We start from the raw sequence: 26,649 nt of genomic DNA, 5'->3' as shown, positions 1-26,649 counted from the left end.
TTTAGCTCTTTTATGTAATTTCAATAAATAGCAACATACTTCTATTGATTTGTTTTTTATAGTATCCTACTTCTATTTCTTCATATTTAAGCTTTTCAACTTACTTAAAATTCGATTCATGTTGTGAATGTGTGTGCAGATACAAATCAAGAAAGAATAGTTGAAGCTGGTCTCTCATATTCAGGCTTTGTTCATGTTTTCTTTCTTGAAATATCTATTGATCAAAAGTGAAGAAGCTATGGCTTTTGTTACTGTAAATCCATGATTTTTTTACATATATGTTATCAATTTTGGTTGTAAAGTAGGAGTGGGTAAAATGAATGACAATAAGTGACCATTTTACCCTTATGTGAAATAATGTTCAATAAAAAATGACTACTCATTTTGAAAAGTGTTATACAAATTGTTTGTTTGTATAGCTAAGTCAGGACAAGGGAATAGTTATCTATCATACCCGACATGGGAATAGTTATCTATCATACCAAATATAAAGTATTACTGGATGAGAATAAATTACTACTTTACCCTAATATATCTAAATGCATAATCCCTGTAACTCATCACTTATTCCATAGTGTCTCTTTTTTGTAACCAAGTCAAAAACAAACATTATATATATATATATATATATATATATATATATATATATATATATATATATATATATATATATATATATATATATATATATATATATATATATATATATTAAAGAATAATTTGTTTTTCAGATTCGATATATTATATGAATGAGAATAAATGACCGTTTTACCCTTATATGTTGAATAGAAAAATGAATGCTTATTTGACAAATGTGATACTAGTTGTTTGTATAATGTCTAGGTTAGTCAAGATATTGTTTGAATGAGAATAAATGACCATTTTACCTTTATATGTATAGGTTAGTCAAGATATTGTCTGAATGAGAATAAAGGACCGTTTTACCCTTATATGTTGAATAGAAAAATGAATGCTTATTTAAGAAATGTAATACTATTTGTTTGTATAATGTATAGGTTAGTCAGGATATGGGAATAATAGAGGCTTCTATCAAAACTGATTCACAGACAGATGAATTCATGTGCTGACATTAAAAATAATTCAAATAACAGATGTAAGTGGCAGCAAAAAACCCAACAAAATAAGTGACCTGGGTCACTTACTAGTTAAAATTAAAAGTCATTTCATTTAAAAGATGTAGAAAAGTTGAAAAGTAAAACTGAAAGTCCATAAAGTGCTCGTATTAAAAAAAAAAAAAAAAAAAATGATCTGTTATGATGTAAATTATGGTGTACAATAACAAGGCAGGCATACATGATCAAACTAACGTAGATATTCCAAAATTGAAGTAAAAACGTATCAACTATTGAACTCAACTCTAGATACTTTTTAATAGTAAGGTATTATGGTGACATTGTATCCGACAATCGCATCAACTAGATTCATCGAATGTGTCTTTGCCAGAGCAAAACCACGAGCAAGCCGAAAAACGCCAGTACCTCCCACCACAGGCATCTCTCTAACTTCATCCATGACAGGGTTCCGACCAACCACACTGACAGAGCTACCATTGTAGACCCCTGAGACGAAGTTGTATGTGAGGGTCATGAGGAGGCTTACCTCGTTTTCCTGGGAAGACATGGCATACAGCCCTTGGGCTCGACCAATAAGGGTGGAGTTGATATCAGGTGTAGCAGTGAGTGCGTTGTCCATGATATAGATGGATCCGAACCCGAACATGGCACCCATGTTGGAGTCCGTGGCGTTGATCGGTTGCCCTGCGACACGAACTGCAGAGGGGTTTGGGCCAGTAGGAGTATCATGCATGTAAAATTGAATATGAGTTGCGTTTCGTTTTCTGGCCACTGAAACAGAGGCTAGAAGAACTGCAACCAACATGAAGCAAAATAGTTTTGTGTACGCCATGTGTGAAAGCTACTGTTCTTCTAAAGATTTGCTTCTTGTGATTTGGTGATGTGATATAACTTAAACCTCTAACAGGACATAGGCTATTATATGCAGGTTTTTGCGTGGCGTATGGTGTAGGTTTGAAAGTTGTGGTATCAATTAGTCAAAGTCAAAGTTTGATGATTTGATTGGAAAAAATATATCTAGTTAGTCAAGAGATGGAACCACATGTGGAAAACAAATATAGACCGTTAAAAGGAAGACAAAAACATGTAAATTTATGAGCTTTGGCATGAATATAGAGTTTTAAAAGTTCTTTTAAACATTTCCATAAGCTTCTAGATAAAACCTTCGAACATATTGGACTTGAAGACATAAATTTCAATAAATGAGTTACAAATTGTAAACTTTATATTAAAATTACAACTAAAAATCATGCGCAAACGGATTACTTAAGTTTTACATTTTCCAAATGAATTATTGATAGCGTATGAACACATCAAATCGATCAAAACTAGTTTGGTTCAGAATGTTTCACGGACCAATTTTTTTTATGTATATTTTATGAAAACGTCATATTTCAAATATTTTTATGTCATTCTTAAGTTAATCCACATATCGGGTTATTTGTGGACAGTGGCGGATCCCATGTACAAATAGTGGCATGGACACCATTTGGATTATTCTTCTCATCATATATACGTATAAAAGAAAATGAATATGTGGGAATGACCCATTTAGAACATCCATAATCAGATTTAATAAAAGTTGAATAAAAAATGACTATAATTGAATAGAAGTCGAATGAAATATTATATGAAGGATTGAATGATTATTAAGTGGTATAATAGATTTAGTTTTTTTTTTCAATTAAATTTCAAACCAAATATATATATATTTAGTCATATTTTCTTGTTACTTTTACATTTGATTTCTATATTTTTTGAAGTAAACCACAAATAAAATTAACCATATTTTTAGGTATTTTTTATTTAATATATCATATTTTTAGGTATTATATTTTTCAAATGAATAAATCAAATAAAATATTTAAAAGTAAAAACCTACTGAAAAAGAAATTTATCTGTTATAGATCTAATAAATATTAATTTCGATAAAATATTACACATTAATTTTAAATCTATAATTATGTATATAAACAGAAATCCAGTAAACTTTGTAGGGTTTAATAGAGTTTGAATGTTAAAGAATATAATTGAATAAAAAGTAAAATATTGATGTGACAGTGACACAACAATTCATTGAACTCTTTAAAGTTTAATGGACCGTGGATGCCCTTCGTTAAGACCTGACATCCATCGTTTGAGATTTTCAAAAAATATTTCGCTCTCTTTTCTCTTTTCTATAACCTAATTCACTCATGCTCACTCTTCCTCCATTTTTTAACCTAGCCATCCAAATAGATTTCTTGTCTCATTAATCACAACCGCTGCCCCTGTGTCTCGTGTCTCCCTGACGATGTCGTCATAGTGGTCACCAACTAATGCCACCATCACTAGAGTGAGCAACGTACATTGCTACCACCTCTGTTTTTCTTTTTCTCTAGCATTGCTAATCACTATTAGATGGATTTCCTTTGTCTTTCGGTTTGGATCCACAATTATTTATGGATTGGGTTATTTGATGTAGTATAAGAACTATTATGTATACCATAAGGCAAAATTTTATATTCAACATTGTTTAAAGTTATTATTAGATGAATTAATATATTCAGTTCTTCTTAATTGTATGTTTATGAGCATGTTTGGTTGGTTTAAACTTTAGCATATAGTCAAAATTTCCAAACATTGTATTTCACAAAATATGTATCCTATCCTTTCTAGATAACCATCATATTTCATAATTTTTAGAGTAAATTACATGAATGGTTTCTGTGGTTTGAGGTAATTTATGTATTTAATTCTTAACTTTTTTTAAACTCAGACTGTCCCTATTGTATGTTTTTATTATGTGTTTGGTCCTTGCCAAATGTAAAGAAAACTATATTGTCCCTGTATATTTCCTTCTTCGTTAATTTAATGCTTGTTGATTATTTAGTTATTAAAGAAATTGTTAATAAACAGTGGGTCCCACCCCATCCATGGATCCCTGAAAGAACTAAGAGCATCCACAATGGGGGGTTTAATGGAAGAGTTGAATGAGGTGTCATGCCTACTTGTCATTTGTAACATCCAAAATTCTTCTAAGTCTCAAAAACCCTAAAAGAGAATATTATTTGCAAAATGGCCCCTTAAGTACGTTGGGTGTACTTAAGTGTACGCTTAGCGTACTGCATGGATGAAGTCACGGAGGAATCAAGGTATGTTGGGTGTACCTTGAGTTACGCGGGACGTACGCGCCAGGGTTGCAAAACCCTAATTATCCAGACTTGAGGTCTATTTAAGCAACCTTATGTTCCGTGGACTAAATCCTAGAGAGCCTCCCCAGCCTTAGATCGTCCATATGCTCTTGAAAACCTTGTGATATCATTCTTGAGCCTAAAAGTGTGCATTTGTGTTCTTTTTGTGTGTATTTCAAGTAGAAGGGGTGGTCAAGCAAGCTTAGATAAAGTGGGTGCTTCAAGATCCTGCATTAAAAGCATCTTGCAAAGCTTCTGGAGGTAAAAAGCTTGCATCTTTCCTTTCTAATCTTTAGATCTATCTAGGGTTTTGGTGGTTTGTCCTAATTATGAACTTTGGATCACTTTTGTTGAGTCAAGCCTTCCCTTTTGATATGAAAGTCAAATCTGAGGTCCCCTAGTCATTTAAGAGCATACAAATGGAAGCTTAATGAGAGATTTGACCTCGTGCATGGGTAAAAGACTTTGGAAAGGTCTTAATGGAGTGGTTGGGTGCGTATCAGTCATACAAGGGCATAAAGTTGCCTACTTTATGCCTTAAGACACCTTCTCAGACTTAGATCTAACTTTTGGTCGTGATAGATTCGAGTATTAAGCACTTAATGGAAAAATTGCTTACGCCGTTTGTATCTTGGGCGTAACCAGCTGTACGCGGTGTGTAGTGCCCAAACCTTCAATACGCTGCGCGTACCACGGTGGTACGCTGGGCGTACGCAGCTCAGTTGGGCCCTAAGCTGTTTTGGGCCTTCGGGCCTCATTTCGTTGTTGGGCTTGACTGGATTCTGTGAGTTATAGGCCTTTTTACCTGTTTAGGCCATGGACTTATTAATTGGGCATTATTGGGCCAAGGGGCCCATTAAGGATTTTGGACTTGGACTTTGGGGCCCATTTGTATGAAAAGGGTAATTAGGCCTTAGGGGTAGACTTTGAAGATTGGGCCTCTATTTGGGTAATTAAGTCCCTATTAATGATTGTATTATGATTGTTGTTATTCAGCTCGGGAGGCTGCAAATTATTAGGAAGGCAATATTCATATTCATCGGACGGAGGTGAGTCTTCTCACCATACCTATGGGTCTACGGCACCAAGGCCGACCCATTATGTATACGTGTTGTATGTATGTTATTCATTTATAAATTGTTATGTTATGTGATGTTATGTTGGTATGGAAGACCCCGGGGGGAGCTCGTGGCACTAGATATAGACCATGTGGGGTAGCCCATGGCATTCCTGGGTAAAGACCGTGTGGGGTAGCCCATGACATTGGATGTAAGGCCAGCCCATGGCAGTCCTAGGTAAAGACCATGTGGGGGTAGCCAATGGCATTCTTGTTGATTGTATTGCATGGTTTCTGTGGCATGTGTGTAGCTTGAATTAGCTATCAGGATTGTGTATGTGTTTGTGTGTGGTATGCTCTGGGAAAATCGCTAAGCATTTCGCTTACAGGTTGTTGATTTGTTTCATGTACTTCTGAGCTCAAGGGCAAGGGCCCGACTTGATGACATGGCTCGCACTATATCTTTTTTTCCCATGACATTCGATGTAAGGCTATGTCGGGTAGCCCATGGCAGTGCTAGGTAAAGACCATGTGGTGTAGCCCATGGTATTCTTGTTGATTGTATTGCATGGTTTCTGTGGCATGTGTGTAGCTTGAATTAGCTATCAGGATATGTGTATGTGTTTACGTGTGGTATGCTCTGGGAAACTCACTAAGCATTTCACTTACAGGTTGTTGATTTTTTTCAGGTACTTATGGGCCCAAGGGCAAGGGCCCGGCATGATGACGTGGCGCGCACTCTATCTTTTTTTTTAATGTATTTGGGACCCTCTAATGTTTTAAAAAGGAAAACAAAGATGTAATGAATATTAATTTGAAAACATATGTTTGGGAATCTGTCGTTTATGAGATTGTTTTGATTAACTCAAAGGTGAAAAAATTTCATTGTAAAAAAATTGGGTCGTTACAAGTTGGTATCAGAGCCTTGGTTTGAGGGATCTGGGCACATCCTCGGGTGTGACAGGACTCAAACTAAGGAGGTGATAAAATGTTTTCAAAAGTAACTAAAAGGGAATTTAAAAGAAACCCAAATGATGAGAGTGCGACGCACGTGATCAGCCGAGCCAAGTAAGTAGTTTCCCAATCTGAATAACCATGTTATACTGATATTGAGCTTAGTTGATTATATGGAACTAGCTAAGTGTATGTTTTAAAAATTGTATACGGTTATGAGCTTATAGCCTCAGAATGATTGATTTGGCCTTATGATCTTTTCCTCGTTGGATGTAGTCTTAGGGTAGAATCTATTATTCGAAAGTCTATTTGATCCGTTCTGTGTATAGTTTGCATGCATAGAGTAGCCTGTCATGATTGGTTTGGTTGCTGTGAATGGAGGGAATCTTAGGTCGGCCTAAGGCTAATGTACCTGGTATTGCAGGGTATGGTTGGGTTGTGGGACGAATTAAAGTTATCAGGTAGAGTAGTGGGGAAAGGTACAGGTAGTTGTGGAAGGTAGTATTAGGCCCGTACTACTGGAAGCACAGGACCTATACCTGAAGCATTGCTAGACCTGATGACCTCAAGGAGGACCAGAGTAGGAAGATCCCTTATATGGAAATCCTAATTATTTTAATTTATGATATTTCAGTTCAGCATGGTGATGAAACGGTTGGGAGCAGAGGGGTCGGGATCGGGATTTCGATCCAGGATTGGGTCAGGCGGCTCTACTGATGGTATTGATGAGAGTTTGCGTAAGTTGATTGCAGCCGAGGTTACGAAGGGCATCCTTGACCCTACCCTAGTCATATTTGGGACGGTAGAGGAAGGTATGATAGAGATCATGGAGGAGAGACTTAGGGCATTCAGGGCCGATGTTTCTGCGGGTCAAGGTGGAGCCCGAACTCCCTCGTTTAAGGAGTTCAAGGCATGTGGAGTTCCGGAGTTCTCTGGGGTCAGGGACCCTAGTATGAGCAGACGCTGGATAGCTGACATTGAGAATGCCCAGCCCACGAGTTCTTGCCCAGAGGAGGCGAAGGTTGGATTTGCTTCCTGTTTGCTGAGGGACAGGGCCAGAGATTGGTGGGGTGAAGTTACTAGCCAGGTAGGAGTAGCCGGTGTGGCTGAGATGTCGTGGGCTGAGTTTGTTCGACGTTTCGATACGGAGTTTGCACCACCTATTGAGGTGCAACGGTTGGTGAGGGAGTTTCATGGGCTGCAGTAGACCACTGAGAAAGTGGCGGAGATCACTACCAAGTTTCGTGAGCGAGATTTGTTGATTCCTCAGTATGCTGCGGATGAGGAGATGAGGCGGACCCGATATCATGCTATGTTGAGGGATGATATTCGGGAGCTTATGAGCTTTACAGGGTGCAAAACCCTGAACGAGATGGTGGAGAAGGATCATGAGAGGGAGATGGAGTTGGAGTCCCGCACGAAGTGGAATACTGAGCAGGTACAGGCTGCAGGGGATCAGGTTAAAAAGCCTAAGACCTCTGTCACAACTAGAAATTTTGTGTCATGTAATCTATACACTCAAGTTAATGTGAATCAAAAACTTAAGAACATGTGTGACACCTATTATTATGACATCAAAAACTTCAATCCAATACATCATACAAGTACTACAAATAGTCATCAAACAATTGGAAACCCTAGAAGTTCTTGTTTAGGTCCACTTTGGACTAGGACTTCCTTATTGGGCCCAAATGGACCAATAAGCTTCCAATTTGACTATCATGGGCTTAGAACCCTAATTGGGCTCTAATTGGACCCACAATCATTTATTTTAACATTTTGGGCCATAGTGGGCCTAGAATGAAGTGAATTAAAAGCATTGATCCATAATTAACCTAATCTAGCTTAATGAAGAATAAAAATCACAATTTTATTTTAAAGGGCCAATGATCACCCAAACTAACTCTAATATTGGGCCTAGAGGCAAAAAGCCCAAAAATCTTTCCTTCCCTCTCTATTTTCGGCCCAAGCCCAAGGGTAAAGGAGGAGTTGACTTTGGATTGCCACCTCATTTTTGTTCATTGGATATCCATGCATGGAACTCATACTTCCAAGCACCTATCTCATCAAGGATCACTTCTCTTCTTTTCCCTCCCTCACTCTCGGCCGAAACACACACACACACATACACAAATATCTCTCAAACTCTCTTAAGAACACTTCCTCCCTCTCCACTCAAAGATCTCGAAATTTAGGAAGCTTTCAAGAGGAGATTTCCACAAAATCTTCATCTAAGGTAAGATTATGCTTAGATCTATGACTTAGATTCTTTTTGTTATCAAAATCTTTTCCTAATCCATTCAAAACCCGTGATCTTACATCCTAGAAGCACATCAAACTCGAGATCTTCAAGAAAAGGGTGCTAAGGCCAAAAATCACCAAGTTTTCTCCCATCTTTTCTTAAAAAACCGAAATCACACCCTAAGGTGAGCTTCATACCCCCTATTTTCTGTTTTTATGAGTTTTGTGGGGGGGGGGGGGGGGGGGAATACAAGTGAAAGTGTAGATCTATATGTGTTTTGTATGCCTTGTATGATTTCTATGCTTATATGTGTGATTTTGTGTGTTTATGATGTTGGATCTAGCCATAAACCCCTAAAAATCGAGATATACTTTATGTTAAATGATACTAGCATCAAATATATTTATACATACAAAGTGTTCCAAGAAAAATAGCTAAATGGCTTAATAACATCTTCTTTGGGCTAAAAACTCAATTTTTGGACATAAAATGTTAAAAATATAAAGTTAAAGGGCCCAAAATGACATATCACGAACTCTGATGGATGAGGAGTGTCAAAACAGTTTCAATAAAATATTTTCTGGAAATATACTCATTTGGAGGATTAAAAATATAAATTTCAAGCTTAATGGGCTAAAAAATGACAATTTCGGCCCAATAGGGCCCATTATGCGAAATTTTCTGTTTTGGAGGGCCAAAACTGTGTTTTTCTGTAAAACAGTGGACTACTAGTGTTCCAAGTACTTTTCAAAGGTTTAAAATGCTTTTCAAATTTAAAAAGGACCAAAGTTGCAAAAATTTTCCAATTTGGGCCAAAATTGTAAAAACTACGAAAAAGAGGGGTTATAACCGAGAAAACTGCAATTTCAGGGACTTAAACTGTTTTCAATGAAAAATATGCTGAAAAATATTAATTTCAATAATTTTTGGTGTTAAAATGTCAAGAAAAATGATTTAAGGACCAAACCGAAAAGTTATTTAATTAGAGGGTTGAAAAAGTAAATTTTACAAACAATGAGGGGCTGAAAACAGAAAACTTTCAAGGCTAATTCAATACACGCAACTTGATCAAATATTGGCACCGCGACTACCTACGTAATACAATACACAACAATACCAAAAATCGTTGTTAAACGAATTGATTCGGTCTCGAATCAATAACAATCCGAAAATACTAACACGACAATAACTCGATTCATACACGAAAACATTTGGTAATTCAATATACACGTGAGAGTGCACAGACGTCTACGCACCATCTTTGGGCCCCAAAGTGTAAAATCTTGTTTGTTGGGCCTAGCTAGCCCAATGACCTGATCTTAAGGCCCGAAGACTTCTACCTTACGAGTTGTTGGGTCTTACATGATCTAACACAGCGTAAAAGGACTTTCAATGGCTTATATACTATTGGTCCCCAAGGGTCCTATGGTATTGCTAGTAAAGTCGGTATTTCATGCGAGGCGGGTCAAGGGCCCCTGGTACCTTTTTTTTTCCCAACCGGTTAATGGAGTCATCGGGGTCTTCGTGTCCTCTTTCTCTTCGGATGTGGGATTACTCGAAGTCAGGGCGGTTGGATAACGTGATTAGTACGGACGACGCCTACGGGATCGTTAGTATAGTTATAAACGGGTCGTTTGTGTAACGCGTGTTTATAGCAATTAATCATGCGCAAAAATAATCCGACGTCGCCTGGACTTAATGACTTCGCGCGCTGCAATGGTTTTATTTTAACTTCATGGAATCCAAGGAATTAGGAAGACATCGGGTTTTCCTAGGGTTTTTTTTTCGATACACAAGGTTTTCAAAATGTACCCAATTTTGACGAGCATTCTTCTTACAACTATAGAAACAAACAAGCATACTTATGGATCTTCACAATGTTTTCAAAAGCTCTTTTCAGAAAATATCGGATTTTCTGGTGGTTTTCAAAACGATACAAAACATTGTTTTTCAAATAACGCTTATGAACTCACCAACATTTCACATGTTGACGTTTTTCAAAATACTTGTATTCTCAGGTAACCAGTGAATCAAAGGAAAATGTACTCAGTGATGGCTTGCAGTTTACTTATTAACGAACCGAACAATTTATTTTTGGGAATGTAATGTTTGAACAATGTACTGCATGTAAACTTTATCAGTTGTACTATATTAATGCATGGTGACGAATGTTGTTATGTTTCATATATATTCAATGTTATGGTATTCAATTAAGTCACGACAGCCCTCGGACGTTTCCGCCGTCTGGTTCGGGGGTGTGACAACCTCTGATTCTTCGGGTAAGGGCCATCAGGGCTGGGGTCAGTGTGCCAAGTGTGGGAGGTTTCATAGTGGGGCTTGTCGGATAGCCGGGATATCAGGATGTTACTCTTGTGGATGGCAGGCTACATGAGTAAGGATTACCCCAAGAAGGGCTTGATATGTTTTCACTGCAACCAAACATGCCATAAAAAGGCCGATTGTCCAAGGTTGCAGGGAGGAGGAGGAGGATCAGTGACAGCACTCGCGCCCGCCACTATGAGGATTACTGACGGCCGCCCTGTCAAGGCGGAGGCTCCAGCGGTGAAAAGTCGTGCTTTTCAACTGACTACCGAGGAGGCTCGAGCAGCACCAAACGTCGTGGCTGGTATGTGTTTATTCTTCTCTATCTTGTGTTGATAATTACTTATATGTGTGTATTATGTTTTGCATAGGGACCTATTTGGTCAATGGTATGTCAGCTCATGTTCTATTTGATTCGGATGCTACCCGATCGTTCGTGTCTCTTGCACTTAGCAAGAAGTTCTGAGGCGCGCCAGGGACTCTGGATACCCCTCTCGAGATGGAGATTGTATATGATCGCACTGTGAGTGCTACGAGGGTATATCTGGACTGCATCCTGAATGTGGATGGCGAGAGGTTTCACGTCGATTTAGTTCCCATACCGTTGTCAGGATTGAAGGTAATCATTGGGATAGAGTGGTTGGGGGCCAATGAGGCCATGATCGATTGTGAGCGACATTTGGTCCGGGTTCGAACCCAAAAGAGGGGAGAGCTGGTAATTCAGGGCGAGAGGGCCTGGTAGGGGCCGACCCTCTATTCAGTCGTGAGGGCCAGGAGGTTTTTGCAGCAGGGTTGCACGGTATTTTTGGCTTATTTTTCAGATACGTGGTTAGAGGCGGTAGGGGATATTGGCAGAGTGCCGATAGTGCAGGACTTTCAAGATGTTTTTCCAGAAGAATTACCTGGGGTGCCTCCGGAGAGGCAGGTGGAGTTTCGCATCGATTTGGTGTCGGGTGCCGCTCCGATAGCCAAGGCACCGTATCGGTTGGCACCACCTGAGATGCAAGAGTTATCGACACAGCTTCAAGAGCTGCTAGATCGAGGGTTCAACCGTCCGAGCAGTTCTCCATGGAGAGCACCGATCCTTTTCGTGAAAAAGAAGGACGGAACACACAGGATGTGCATTGATTACAGGGAACTGAACAAGCTAACGGTGAAGAACCGTTATCCTTTGCCAAGGATCGAGGATTTATTTGAGCAGCTTCAGGGTGCATCTTGGTTCTCCAAGATTGATCTTCGGTCCAGGTATCATTAGATGACGATTAGGATGAGGATATACTAAAGACAGCTTTCAGGACTCGCTATGGGTATTATGAGTTTGTGGTGATGCCATTTGGGCTCACCAATGCCCTGGCAGCATTCATGGATCTCATGAACCGGGTGTGCTGACCGATGTTGGATCAGTCAGTGATCATTTTTATTGATGATATCCTGGTTTACTCTAAAACCAGAGAGTAGCACGAGCAGCACTTGAGAGAAGTGTTGGAGACCTTGAGGGCGGAGAAGCTTTATGCAAAGTTCTCCAAATGTGATTTCTGGCTGCGGGAGGTGCAGTTTTTGGGGCATGTAATCAATCAAGATGGTATTTCGGTTCACCCAGCCAAGGTGGAGGTTGTGATATGATGGGAGGTACCGAGGAATGCCACGGAGATTCGTAGCTTCTTGGATTTAGCGAGTTATTATCGGAGATTTATCCAGGATTTCTCCAAGATTGCCACCCTATTGACCCATTTGACCAAGAAGAATGTGACTTTTCGGTGGGGTGAGGATCAGCAGAGGGCTTTTGAGACCCTAAGACGGAGGTTATGCGAGGCTCCGGTTCTGGTACTGCTTGAGGGGCTGGATGATTTAGTGGTATACTATGATGCATCGATATCAGGGTTGGTGCAATATTGATGCATATTGGTCATGTGATTGCTTACGCCTCAAGGCAGTTGAAGCCTCACGAGGCAAATTACCCCACGCATGACTTGGAGCTGGGGGCGGTGGTGTTTTCTCTTAAGATTTGGAGGCACTATTTGTATGGAGTGCGGTTCGTTATTTATACCGATCACAAGAGTCTAAAGTATTTGATGGTCAGCAGAACCTCAACATGCGGAAGAGGAGATGGTTAGATGTACTGAAGGATTATGACTGCAAGATCCTATACCACCCAGGAAAGGCCAACGTGGTGGGCGATGCTTTGATTCGCAAGGTATCGGGGTCCCCGATTAGGGACATTTGTATGAGGATGATAATGGTTTCGCCTTTGGTTGAATTGATCAAGGGGGCTCAGTTTGAGGGGGTGAAGAAGGAGAACTGGAAGATAGAGAAAATTTGGGGTCAGTATCCTTTGTTTTTTAAAGATAGTCGCGGCCTTTTGACTCAGTGTGAGCGAGTTTGGGTACCATTGGGAGGGGGAGTGAGGCAGAGATTGTTAGAGGAGGCACATAAGTCCAAGTTTTCTATACATCCAGGTGCAACAAAAATGTATAGGGACTTGAGACTGAGTTATTGGTGGCTCTGCATGAAGCAGGAGATCGCCTGGTTTGCGGAGCGATGCTTGACCTGCAGGAAGGTCAAGGCTGAGCACCAGCGGCCTCATGGCAAGGTTCAGCCGTTACTCATTCCCATTTGGAAGAGGTAAGAGATCACTATGGACTTCATTACGAAGCTACCGAGGACGGCGAGGGGAGTGGATGCCATATGGGTTATTGTGGATAGACTGACGAAGAGTGCCCACTTCATTCTAATCTCCGAGAGTATATCCGCAGAAAATTTGGCAGACATCTATGTTCGAGAAGTGGTGGCAAGGCACGGGGTGCCAGTGTCAGTGGTTTCGGATAGGGATGTTCGGTTTACATCCAGGTTTTGGAAAAAGTTCCACGAGGAATTAGGTACCCAACTACACTTTAGTACAGCAAATCATCCTCAGACTGACGGTTAGAGTGAGAGGACGATCCAGACATTGGAGGACATGCAGCGAGCATGCATGCTGGATTTTGGAGGAAGTTGGGATACGTACCTTCCACTGGCAGAGTTCTCGTACAACAACAATTATCATGCCAGTATCGAGCGAGCCCCATTCGAGATATTATATGGTCGGAGGTGCAGGACCCCAGTATGCTGGGATGAGGTTGGACATCGGGTGATGGGGAGCACGGATGTGGTACTCAAGACCACCAGATTGATCTAGCAGGTGCGCGGCTGATTGCGGGTCGCGCAGAGCCGCCATAAGAGTTATGCTGATCGACGGCGATCAGATCTTGAGTTTCAGGTGGGGAATTTTGTGTTACTAAAAGTGTCACCCTGGAAGGGGATTATCAGGTTTCATAAGAGAGGCAAGCTAGGGCCTTGATTTATAGGCTCGTTTAGAATCATAGCCCGATTGGACAAGGTAGCCTATCGTTTAGAGCTTCCAGAGGAGCTTAGTTAGATCCACAACACCTTCCACATGTCTCAGCTTCGGAAGTGTATTGTTGACGAGTCCGCGGTTATATCCTTGGATGATATTCAGGTGGATGGGGGTCTGAATTATGTCAAGAAGCCAATTGTCATTCTTTACAGGAAGACGAAGGGACTTCGGAACAAGGAATTGAAGTTGGTAAAGATGCAATAGCAGCACCGAAGGGTCTCTAAATGGACATGCAAGCCAGAGAAGGAGATGCGGGAGTATTACCTCGACCGGTTTTCAGCCACGGACTTCGAGGGCGAAGTCTAGTTCAAGTGGGGGAGAGTTGTAACATCCAAAATTCTTGTAAGTCTCAAAAACCCTAAAAGAGAATATTAATTTCAAAATGGCCCCTTAAGTACGCTGGGTGTACTTAACTGTACGCTTAGCGTACTGCATAGATGAAGTCGCGGAGGAATCAAGGTATGTTGGGTGTACCTTGAGTTACGCGGGACGTACGCGCCAGGGTTGCAAAACCCTAATTATCCAGACTTAAGGTCTATTTAAGCAACCTTATGTTCCGTGGACTAAACCCTAGAGAGCCTCCCCAACCTTAGATCGTCCATATGCTCTTGAAAACCTTGTGATATCATTCTTGAGCCTAAAAGTGTGCATTTGTGGCCTTTTTGTGTGTATTTCAAGTAGAAGGGGTGGTCAAGCAAGCTTAGATAAAGTGGGTGCTTCAAGTTCCTGCATTAAAAGCATCTTGCAAAGCTTCTGGAGGGAAAAAGCTTGCATCTTTCCTTTCTAATCTTTAGATCTATCTAGGGTTTTGGTGGTTTGTCCCAATTATGAACTTTGGATCTCTTTTGTTGAGTCAAGCCTTCCCTTTTGATATGAAAGTCAAATCTGAGGCCCCCTAGTCATTTAAGAGCATACAAATGGAAGCTTGATGAGAGATTTGATGGGTTTTGGTCATAAGACATCCTATGTGCTCATACAAACCCTAATGCTTGGATCTAGGTTTCTCTATTGTACATGCAATTTATCCAAGACTATAAACCCTAATTCTATTATATGGAAATCGATATTAACATATAATTAGGTTTAAGATATTACCTTGATTGTTATGTAGCAATAACAATCCTAATTCCTCCTTGAATTGACTTTGGAAGGCTTAGAGTCACAAGTGTCACTCCTCTAATGGCTTACAAACACCAAGAGCAAATGGAGAAAGTATAAAGAGAGAGGAGAGAGGTAGGAATTCATCCTTAGGACTTCTTGGGAAGGCTTGGACGAATTCAAGAGCCTTAAGGGGTTTATATAGGTGTAAAGATTAGGGTTTTAGTCCTTATTCTTATCTAGTTGCTTGCCCACCAAGCAACCATAAGATAAGTCTTAGAAACCCTTATCCTAGTCGAATTCTAAGGCATTATCTCCTTAAATTCGTTCACCCTATATTTAAGATAATCCTTACCTTATAATTACAATTCAGCCCATCTAGTTTAATTCACTTGATCACAAAATTAATTCTTAATTAATTATTGACCAATATTAATTAAACAAATATGATTTCTCCTTTAATATATTATTCTTATAACATATTAATAAATCATAATAACCTCTCTCTTTATTTATTTCTCCAACCATCGGGTCAAGTACATACCAAAATAGTTATGGACTTAGACACTAATCCAACAGTCTCCCACTTGGATAAGTCTAATAACTATTATGCGTATGACTTCGGATCCTGATCTGCAATCGTAGCTTTCCAAAGCTGCTGTCAACTCTGATCCTATCAGATACGCATGTCCTTAGATAAGGGATCATATATTCCTCCATTCTAGATATCGTATGAGATATGATTTCAAATCATTCTCTTTGTACTATACCTCGATTTCCGATTTATGACGACTGACTAATTGAACAAATCAAATTAGCCCTAGCCCGGCCGAGCATTTACGTTTGTCATCACTAAACCATCGAGGGGCCCAAAAGATATCGCTTTTATCCTTCCTTGGATAAAAGGAACGGATAAACTTTGATACAATGCTTGCTTGCACTCACTAACCAAATCACACACAACAATATGTTTTATAACACCAAGTTACTAGTGCGTTTACATATTATCAATGTGCAACCGATTCGCAAGATACAACTCACACATCTCGGTTTCAAGAATATAAGATGTTATCGTCTCACTAATCACTCGTGATACAATTCATGGAGTGATCCAAGTGAGCGTGGGTTTGATCCAATGCTCAAATTCATATTCATAAGCACTCATGAACTTTGCAGCAAACATTTGCTTCTGTCTAATGCTCTTTAGACAATCCACACACCAATTCACGACAGTCTTTATTCATACCTACTTCCAACGTATGAATGACTGTGGCCCGTTCGAATAATTCGATTATTCTTAATAAACTCAATTATTCTGGAAGTCAAAACATGCAAATGTGAAATACAAGAATAATACTAATCCCATATGGCCTCAAACCTTTGAGTATAAATAAAACGCCTTTTATTTATCACCATATTGATTACTCATTATTTGTCGTTTCGGGTAATCAACTTCTTACTTGAATTCCAACACTTGTCCCATGCACCTAGCATGCACACAATGTTTACTCATGGTTCTTACTTTATGAAATAGATCACATTGAACACATTTCCAATCATTCTCATTTCACAACTCCAAATCCTTTTTGCCTAAGTGAAAGAATATCAAATTCTTGCTACTTATAGAATATGCTAGATTCTAACGTTCTATGCAACTTATCCTTTCATAATGTCACTGCACCAAAGTCACAAAGACTATTGCCAATGATATTATAAAGTCTTCTATCGGAGATTGTTGCAAGACAATTCCTTAGATATGATGTTTCTCACTCAAAGTACATTCCTTCGAACATCCTTTTGCATAAAGGTTTCTAATCTAGTCATAGATTTTTCAATATTCAATTCCCAATATGGACACGCTTCCATATTTTCCATATGACAACTCATTCTTAATAGAATCTTATCTATTCGTAATGATGTCGATGTGGTCCATCCAATATGGAAACATTTCCATATTTTCCAATACTGTACTTCCAACTACTCACAAGCGACCAATCCTCGTCGAACTTTGGATTGTCCTTTGATAGTTGTTTAATCATTTTAGTCAAAACCGATTCTAGTCCTTTTTCCCTCTAAATGCGCTAGACATTTGGAAATTTTTGAATGGTCAAACATTAAAGCATTTGTAATCGATCCTCTACCCGAAGCGTATGGGACACAATGCATAATGTTTTATTTGCTATGTTCTCAAAATTCGAATTGTGAAGAGGAATGTCGTAATCATAATCGAAATTTTAAGAACACACTATGTTCCTTTGACTAAATTTATTAACATTTCTCAACCTAAGCCTTTAGATTTGAAATGAAGCATAATATTCTCTCCTTTAATTATAGCAAAACAACTTTATAACCCTTACTACTTTGCAAGGTATAACTCTTGTTTTCTATAATTAATATTGTCAACTTTGCAATACGTGCCTTAATAATCATACAATCATAACATTTATGCTCCCACTATCATGATGATTATTATAAAACATAACACTTATGCTCCCACTAGCTTCGACATGTATTCATAAACATCTTAACTTCCAGAAAGACAATACCTATTGAATTTCTTAAGTCCATGTTTCTAATACTTAGTGCTTTGATAATCTATTATCAAGGCTTCTTGAACTTACACCTTTGCCTTCGATAGTTCATATATGTGTCTAAACACTTAAGACTAATTGCCAAACCTCAAAATTCAAATTATGGAAAGGGATACCGTAACCATAATTGAATTCGAGAATGCAATTTTACAATCACTATCTTCTTAAAATCTTTCTTAGTGAAAGCATTTCCTCACAATCATTTTCATGAAGGAGGAAATCTTATGACAATTAGATTTTAAACAGTGTATGTGTTCCTATCCATGTGAATTTGTTGAAACCAAAGTTTACAATAAATTCAAACTCATATGGACCGAACTTTCTTAGTCTTGATTTCTTACCTTATGGTAGCACAGCTGCCCACCATGTCTTCCAAGTAGTTAAGTAGCTCACCCTTTCCTATCAATGTACCTTTATTTGATTAAGGTGCTTTGCCTTTTATGTGTTCAAAATGAGAACTCATAGAACTCTCATGCATAATTAACTCGATTGGATTGGCACAGAATCAAAATAATGTCATCACGAAAGGTTATAAACCTTAACTCGTGTGCTAGTGATGATCGATAAGGTTTATTTGATTTGTTCTTGAAACCTTTCAAGACCATTAAGACTCCCACTGACTCCTTGACATATAAGATTCTCTTGTCATTAATCATTTCTTGACAAACAAATATTCAATAGTTAGTGTAGCTTTTATCAAAACACTTCATAAATTGGTCCTAGTTGGTCTTTGTCTTATCCAAGACATCACAACTTACCACATTTAATGAATGTTATAAACCTTCTTAATACTTTTTTCACTCAATGTCACAATCTTAACTTTAAGACTTGTTTTGGAACGAAGTATGATTGACTTTTTGATTTAACCATTTCTTCAATTCTTGATTCCTCTTCTTAAACATACAATTGTACTTAGAGGATCAATTGAAATATGGTTCTTAATCATTAAGACCTATCATAAAGCATAAAAGGTACTCTCCCTTCTTCTTAGAATGGAGAAACTTTTATCTTTCTGCCTACTTGATTCTTTTTATTCGTTCTACTATTGATTTAAACATTTTCAATCAATTCAGAATTACACTTAATCTTATAAGTACAATCATATTTACTAAACCTTTAGTAAATTATGACGAATATCTTGTTACTCTTATGGTGGACTTTGATCAACACACAACTTTGTGTACTCGATCTCCTAGTCCTTCACTTGACACTTTGTCAATGAATTAGTCTAATTTCCAAATACGAAATTTCTCATTCATCGTGCATCCACGTTGCATGATTCCAAGTTTCTGTCCAATTGATACTTGGGCGATGAGAAACTCTCCCTTTTTGGTAAATTCTCGACTTTCCATAACACAATAAGAACCAAATCCATTATTGCTAAAATAGAAACATTTTAACATCAATTTTTTCATACACGCCATTGTAAGGATAAATAAATAAAATTTAAAATCAAAATTTATTTTACTGCGGAAAAATTTGTCCTTACAATGCAACTCATTGAAAAACTTATGCTAATACATCTTTCTTAGCAATCTAATTCTAACTCTAAGTAGTAGTTCAAGAATCTAATCTTCGAGAAATGCGATCGAAATCCATTCCTTCACGGTTAGATTCTGCTCACTTCTTCCCTTAAGCTTCCTTTCTTTTCTTCGATCCTTCAAAACATCAATTGTAATCTTATCACATTATGTATTCAGAATCTAGAATGAAGCTTAAAAGAGTTAGTCAATGGATTTTACCTAAATTAGAGCCATATGTTTCGACTCTCCCATCTCTTAGATCTCTTAGGTAAATGGGGCAGCTTTGTCTCCAATGCCCTTTCTCTTGGCAATAAAAGCAAATTGACTCTTTTGGAACAGCACATGGAACTACTTCAGACATCGCCTTTCTCTTATGATCAAACTTTTCGATCATAGCATGTCTTTCATTGTCATTGTCTATATCCATAAAGGTCTCGAAGGCAGATTCACCAATCAACTTTGCTTTTCTATTGCGCCAAATTATTGCTGATTCAGCAGCAATAAGCATATAGGTGAGATCTATAAGGGTCACGTCGTAGTTCATCATATAGTACTCTCTTACGAACTCACTATACGAGTTAGGAAGTGACTGAAGAACCCAATCAACAGCCATTTCCTCACAGACAACGGATTCCAACATTCTTAACCTATCAATGTGTGACTTCATCCCTAGGACGTGTGCACACACGGACTTTCCTTCTTTATATTTACTTGCCAAAAGGGCTTGAGTGAGCTTGAACTTTTCAAGCCTTCGAACTTGTGGGTTAGGGAGAGCAATTGGAGGAGGAGGAGGAAGTGAAGCATGATCTCTTGTTCCTCGATCGAATCGTGGAATATCATCTTCATGTGGAATGCTTGTTCCACGGAATTTGGGAAGACCATAGTTGTCGAACTTTGACATCTACAAAATGGGAGAAAAACAAATTCAAGTTAGTTGATAGATTGAGTCCTTAGTAAATCACCCAAATGAAATACTAAGGCTAGGACCCAACATAATATTCTACAACTCGGGAGAGGGATGCCGTAACCCTAATTGCAAAACATTTGAAGGTAAGTGAATGATATTCACTAATTTCCACCACGAAAAACGAAAAAGAAATTTAAGTTTTAAATCTATGAAAACTCCTAGATCCTTTGAGATTCATTGAACTTTCAATGGCATGTTTAAATCTCGATATGCCCCTCTCGTTTGTGACTGGGATGCCGAGGATCACAAAGCGGGTGTGAATAACCATGCAAACTTACATGGTGCCCTCACATATTACAGTCACCTATTCGATGTGTCGGTAAACCACACACGCTCCACTGAACTATGATAAACATTGAGTCACCCTTTGCTACCTTTGCTTAGAACCATTTAGTGTGCCGGTTAACCACACACGCTCCACTAACGTCTTCGCAAGGGCACAAAGTGTAATTTCATGGAATTGCATCAATTCACTTTTGCCTAAGTAACTAAGATTGGGAATTTTATGAAAACATTTAGTTACTTTTATACTTCATTATACTTATAATGGAAGGTTTTGTCCTATCCTACCCGTTCGGCTAACGACCCTCCACTAGTCAAGAGTGCGGTGGGTAAGAGTGGATACCCATTTAATCGCCATTTTATAGGCAATTTCCTTAAACACCCCTTATAGACCAGCTTCGTGAATGAGGCCTACTAACGGTAAGACTGACTTTTACTCATACATATATATAATGTTAGACTTTTAATGTTATATATAGTATAGGGTGTATTTTATACTTTTAAAATACTAGGTGGTCTAATTTAACAATTATACTTTTAATTCAATTAAATTGTAAACCTAAACTTTTATGGATTTATTAAACTTCCTTTTAATTATACACCTTAATTAATTAATAAAACCATAAGAGTGTGATTTGAACTTTTTCAAAACAATACTAGAGTTTTAGAATTTAACATTCCTAATTAAACTTTTAATCAACTTTTAAATTCCAAAACTTGAGGGCAAGTTTTGAAACATTTCAACACATTAGGGTTTAGAATTTAAATATACATCAAAATTAAACCATTTAATCAAAATTTAAATTCCAAAACTTGAGGGCAAGTTTTGAAACCTTTTTCAAAACATTAGGGTTTCAACTATTTAAATTTCAAAACAACAAAACTTTTGGGTTCAAATTTAAACTATAAAACCTAAAGGGCAAAATATGAAACTTTTCATAACAACAAGGATCAAATAAAAAATAATCTAAATTAACAATTAATCACATAATTATCCATATTTGATTTATTTAATGATTTCTTGCAAAACAATATATCAATTTACTCAAAATAATTAATCAATTATCACATAAGGAAACAATTATCTTATTAATTGATAAATATCTTCAATTAGATCAAAATTATAGTCAAATATATCATATAATCGGATTAATATTGATCTAACATGATAAGGTAACTATCCATAAGCAAAAACAACAAGAAATCCTGGAATACCCTCCATCTGACGAGCCAACTCGCCGAGTCAGGCATGGACTCGTCAAGTCACCTTGGACTCGGCGAGTTCATCTATGGACTCGGCGAGTCCAGCCTCCAGAAACACAAAATTCGAAATTTTCAAACATATCAAGCATCAATACAATAGAAACCAATCATGGCTCTGATACCACTGATGGGTTTTGGTCATAAGACATCCTATGTGCTCATACAAACCCTAATGCTTGGATCTAGGTTTCTCTATTGTACATGCAATTTATCCAAGACTATAAACCCTAATTCTATCATATGGAAATCAATATTAACATATAATTAGGTTTAAGATATTACCTTGATTGTTATGTAGCAATAACAATCCTAATTCCTCCTTGAATTGACTTTGGAAGGCTTAGAGTCACAAGTGTCACTCCTCTAATTGCTTACAAACACCAAGAGCAAAGAGGTAGGAATTCGTCCTTAGGACTTCTTGGGAAGGCTTGGACGAATTCATGAGCCTTAGGGGGTTTATATAGGTGTAAAGATTAGGGTTTTAGTCCTTATTGTAACGCCTGTGTTTCCGGGCTTGCCATTTTTAGCAATGTAATAGTCTAGGTTAACCTTTGTAATCCGTTTTGAAATAATAAGAGTGTATTATTTGAATATTATGTGTTTTGTGCTTAATTGCTTAATTATGTGGTTTGATTAATTAAGAATATAAATAAGCATCAAAATTTAAGTGTAAAATAAACTTGATATCTTTGGATAAAGTTGTAGTAGTTGAAACGAGGTTTCCGAATATATATAGAACGCTCAAATCTGACTTCGTATGAAGAAGTTATGATTTATCGAAGTTTCGGCTTAACGGTATGCAGCCTGAAATACTCAATTTGAGATCAAGCGGTTTTTAGCCGAAGCAATCTAAACGAGAATCAAAGATCTCGTTGTTGGTATCGAAGCGATGAAAATTTAGGCGAGAACGGACGTCAAACGAAGAAGTTATGAATTTATAACGAAAGTTTCTGTCCCGGCCTATTAAAAATAAATAATAAAAATAAAGTTAAAATTAGCCGACGGAGTCTAAACAAAAGTTATAGAGCGTAGTCTCACCTTCGCGTGGATATAAAGAACGTCGAAAACGGAGTTCGTATGAAGAAGATATGAATTTCCGAAGTTTATTAAATAATTTGTATTTAAATTAAATCTTAAATTCCGATATTATCTGAGGATGAGTCATCGGACTCATCCGAAGTACGCCCCGCGTACACCGAGGATGTCGACACTCGCACTCGAGGACTTCGGATGACGAACGCAGTGACGATTTCGTACTGGCGTACGCCCCGCGTACTCCGAGGCTCCAGCCTCCTATAAATAGGATGCGAGGGCAACCGACTCCTTTGCTATTTTCCTCTCTTCTCTCTCCCGTTTTGCATCGATTTGCGTGCCAAAAATACCCCGAAGCCCCTGTATTATTCTAGAGCCCCGAAGCAAGTCCCGAGATCCCGAAGATCCCGAGAAGTGCGGTTCCCGAGCCGAAGCTCTGCCCGCAAGAAGTTCGATTTTTGTAGAGATCTTCCATATCTGCTGAGGATTACTACTTCTGCAAGTCGTAGTGTTGTCCGATCATCTTCTGATCAAGTGAGTGTATACTACCTTTCATAAACACGATAATAATACAAGTATGGTTTGAGTGTCTTAAGTATATTGTTGTTTATATGTGTGAATGTGTATTCACTTTCTTCTAACTCATAGATATGATTTATTCTCTATGAGATACGTGTTATGTGTGTGTGTGCCTCATCTGTTATGTGAAATATGTGTGGATTATAGCATGATATACAGGTTTTTAAACTATGTATAAAATGTATATTTTTATCTACTAATATGTTGGGTAGAACATGGGTAGATAATTGGTGTGTAATAAACAGATGAGAGGCCTCGTTGTTGTTTGATTTAGTCATCTAGCGGAGTTTAGATGACGACCACAGACTTTTCTAGATAGTCTTGTGGAACATTATCAGGTTCGCCACCTGTAGGTGTTAATGAACTTGGGTGTTCATTCGCTGTACTCCATCCCCCTCATGGTTACCTTATTTGACTTATATTGTTGAGGTACCCCCGAAGCATGTGTTGTCGCCCCGATGAAATATTCTTAGACTAGGTCCCTTATGTTAGTTGTCTTAGGGACATAAAGTGAGAATAACGGGAATGGGTAATTGGGTTATTGTTGGTTGGTGGAAATTAAATATAATTATTTATTGTGGGTTGAAAACCCTATATGCTCACCAGGCTCCCAAGCCTGACCCACTCAGTTTTATTTGTATTACAGGAAGTGGCGCAAGGGCATGAGATGGATGAACCATCAGTTGTTTTGTTTACAAGTCTGTATATGTATACATTTGTCGAACGACTTGTAATGTTATCGTTTATGTTTATTGGTCTGTATCGGAACATGACACCCCGAGTTTTGATTATATAATGAAAAATACATTTCTTTTATGAAATGCTTTGGTAAACATTGTTTTATCATGTTTTGTTTTTGGGAACAAATTCCGCAACTCTTTCAAATCAAAAGGATTTACTCTGAAATTATTTTAAAAGCATAAATGAAAATCGGTCTTTTCACGCCAAGATTTTGGGGATGTCACAGTTGGTATCAGAGCATTAGTTTAAGCGAACTAGGAATTTGTAGGATTTCTAGACTTAAACTTAGAATGCTAAGTGGAATTTTGAGATGTGTGTCTGTTGTGTTTTAGACACGAGCACTAGTTTATTTTAGGAAAGTTGCCTAAAATGATTGTATGTGCTAAATGTTATATGTTGCCATATATGATATTATTTGTTCGGATCTATGGTCTGTTGCCGACCGGATCTAGAAACCTTATGTGTGTAGGATTCTAAGCGTACGTCTACGATATTAGAACTAGCATGTAAACGTTTCGGAGTGATAAGGATGATTTGAATATCTACCATGATTGAGGATCTAATTTCACCTTATTTGGTGTGTAAATCAAAAATGGTGAGAACAAGAAGTGGAGTTGGAAATGCTAATGAAAACAGGAATCAACCACTAGTGATTGAACAAATACCTGTTGTAGCAGCAGCACATGAGCCAATAATAATGGTTGGTGTACAAATGATGATTCAAACATTGTTGGATCGTCAGATGGATGAAACTAGACGGTTGCTTCAACAGAATCGTGAAGAACTGTCAATTCGTGTGGAAGAGCCTGAATTAAATGATGGGCACTCAGAAGGTGGAAACTTCAGTGGGTCTGTTGGTCAAGCCAACCCACCGATAGTTAGGCAAGATAACCATGATGGAAGGAATGATGGAATGGGATGCAAGTACAAGGACTTTCTAACTTGCAAACCATCAACCTTCAATGGAAAGGAGGATCCGATTGGGGTTATGGATTGGATCTCCAAAATGGAGTTAGCCTTCATGACTTGTGGCTGCAGAGGTAAGTTGCAGACTATCTATGCAGTGCGTCAGTTCCGAGGTGGAGCCGTTCGTTGTTGGAACACTCTAGGGAAGACTTTAAGCCCTAATGAGCCACTGCAATTGTCATGGGCAGAACTCTTGGTGCAGTTCAAGCGCAAGTTCTGCTCGGCTCAAAATCTGTTGGAGTTGGAGAATAAGTTTTTGACATTGACGAAGGGCAGCATGTCAGTTGATGAATACACCAATAACTTCACCGATAAGATGGAGTTTTCCTTGCGTATCGTCCCAGACGAGCTGACAAAGGTGGACCGGTATGCGAAGGGACTCTCATGGGAGTACGAGGTGCCAGTACGTCAGGCACATACTCTAGAGGCAGCTATCTGGGCTGCCAAGTCTGTTGAGAACATGATTAAGGGGAGAACCACCAACAAGGTTGAGGTTGGTGAGAAAAGAAAGTTTGAGGGAACATCTAGTTCTAGTAAGAAAGGCAAATTTTCGAAATCTGATTCGAAAAAGTTTGGAGGAAAAGGAGGCGAAGCGAAGTGGTGTGATAAGTGTAAGAAAAAGCACTTTGGGAAATGTAGCGAGGATGTAACCTGCTACAAGTTTGGAAGGGTTGGATATTTTTCCAATGAATGTCCGAACAACAAAAGGATGTGTTTTGGTTGTAATGAAGAGGGGCATATTTTGAAAGACTGTTCGAAGAAGAAGGAGGCAACTAGGCCCAACATTCCACCAAAGCTGAAGGCGAGAGCCTTCCAGATGACACTTGAAGCTGCTAAAGATGAAGCTGGTGTCGCTTCAGGTACCTTTCTCGTAAACGAATTACCTGCTCAAATTTGTTTGATTCTGGAGACAACTACTCCTTTATTTCGCATGAGTTTGGTAGAAAGCTAGCTTTGCCTGTTGATAGACTAGATAATGCTTTATTAGTCGAAGTAGCTAGTGGCAAGTTTGTACCTGTTAGCCATCGTATGAAAAACATCTTAATCGACCTTAATGGGAATAAGTTCCACGAGGAATTATTGCCTATCGAACTAAATGGTTTCGACATCGTTTTGGGAATGGATTGGCTTAGCGCCAATGATGCCGAAATTTTATGCAAGAAGAAGATAGTTAAAGTAAACCCGTCTGGGAAAGATTCGTTTATGGTGTATGGGGACAAACGCAGAGTGAATTCTGGAATCATTTCCCTAATGAAAGCTAGAAAGTGTTTGACCAAGGGATGTATATCATATTTAGCATTCGTGATTGATGCTAAGAAGGAAAAGAAGGTGATGCAGAGCATTCCAGTGGTGTGTGATTATCCGGAAGTA

At 38.4% G+C, this 26,649-nt stretch overlaps 1 protein-coding gene across 1 annotated transcript; it reads right to left on the bottom strand.

Annotated features, from left to right (window-relative positions):
* Nucleotides 1-1,214: 1,214 nt before the first annotated feature.
* Nucleotides 1,215-2,001, bottom strand: LOC111915683 (dirigent protein 22). The gene has a single exon (XM_023911316.3). The coding sequence runs from the start codon at nucleotides 1,924-1,926 to the stop codon at nucleotides 1,390-1,392; it is 537 nt and encodes a 178-aa protein (XP_023767084.1). The 5' UTR covers nucleotides 1,927-2,001; the 3' UTR covers nucleotides 1,215-1,389.
* Nucleotides 2,002-26,649: the final 24,648 nt, after the last annotated feature.

Source organism: Lactuca sativa, chromosome 1 (genome assembly GCF_002870075.4).
Source record: "Lactuca sativa cultivar Salinas chromosome 1, Lsat_Salinas_v11, whole genome shotgun sequence".
Classification (NCBI taxonomy): Eukaryota; Viridiplantae; Streptophyta; class Magnoliopsida; order Asterales; family Asteraceae; genus Lactuca; species Lactuca sativa.
This window is presented reverse-complemented; position numbering and strand designations above follow the sequence as displayed.

Coding starts and splice junctions, on each gene's coding strand:
- LOC111915683 (XM_023911316.3), bottom strand. CDS start 1,926: ATGGCGTACACAAAACTATTTTGCTTCATGTTGGTTGCAGTTCTTCTA.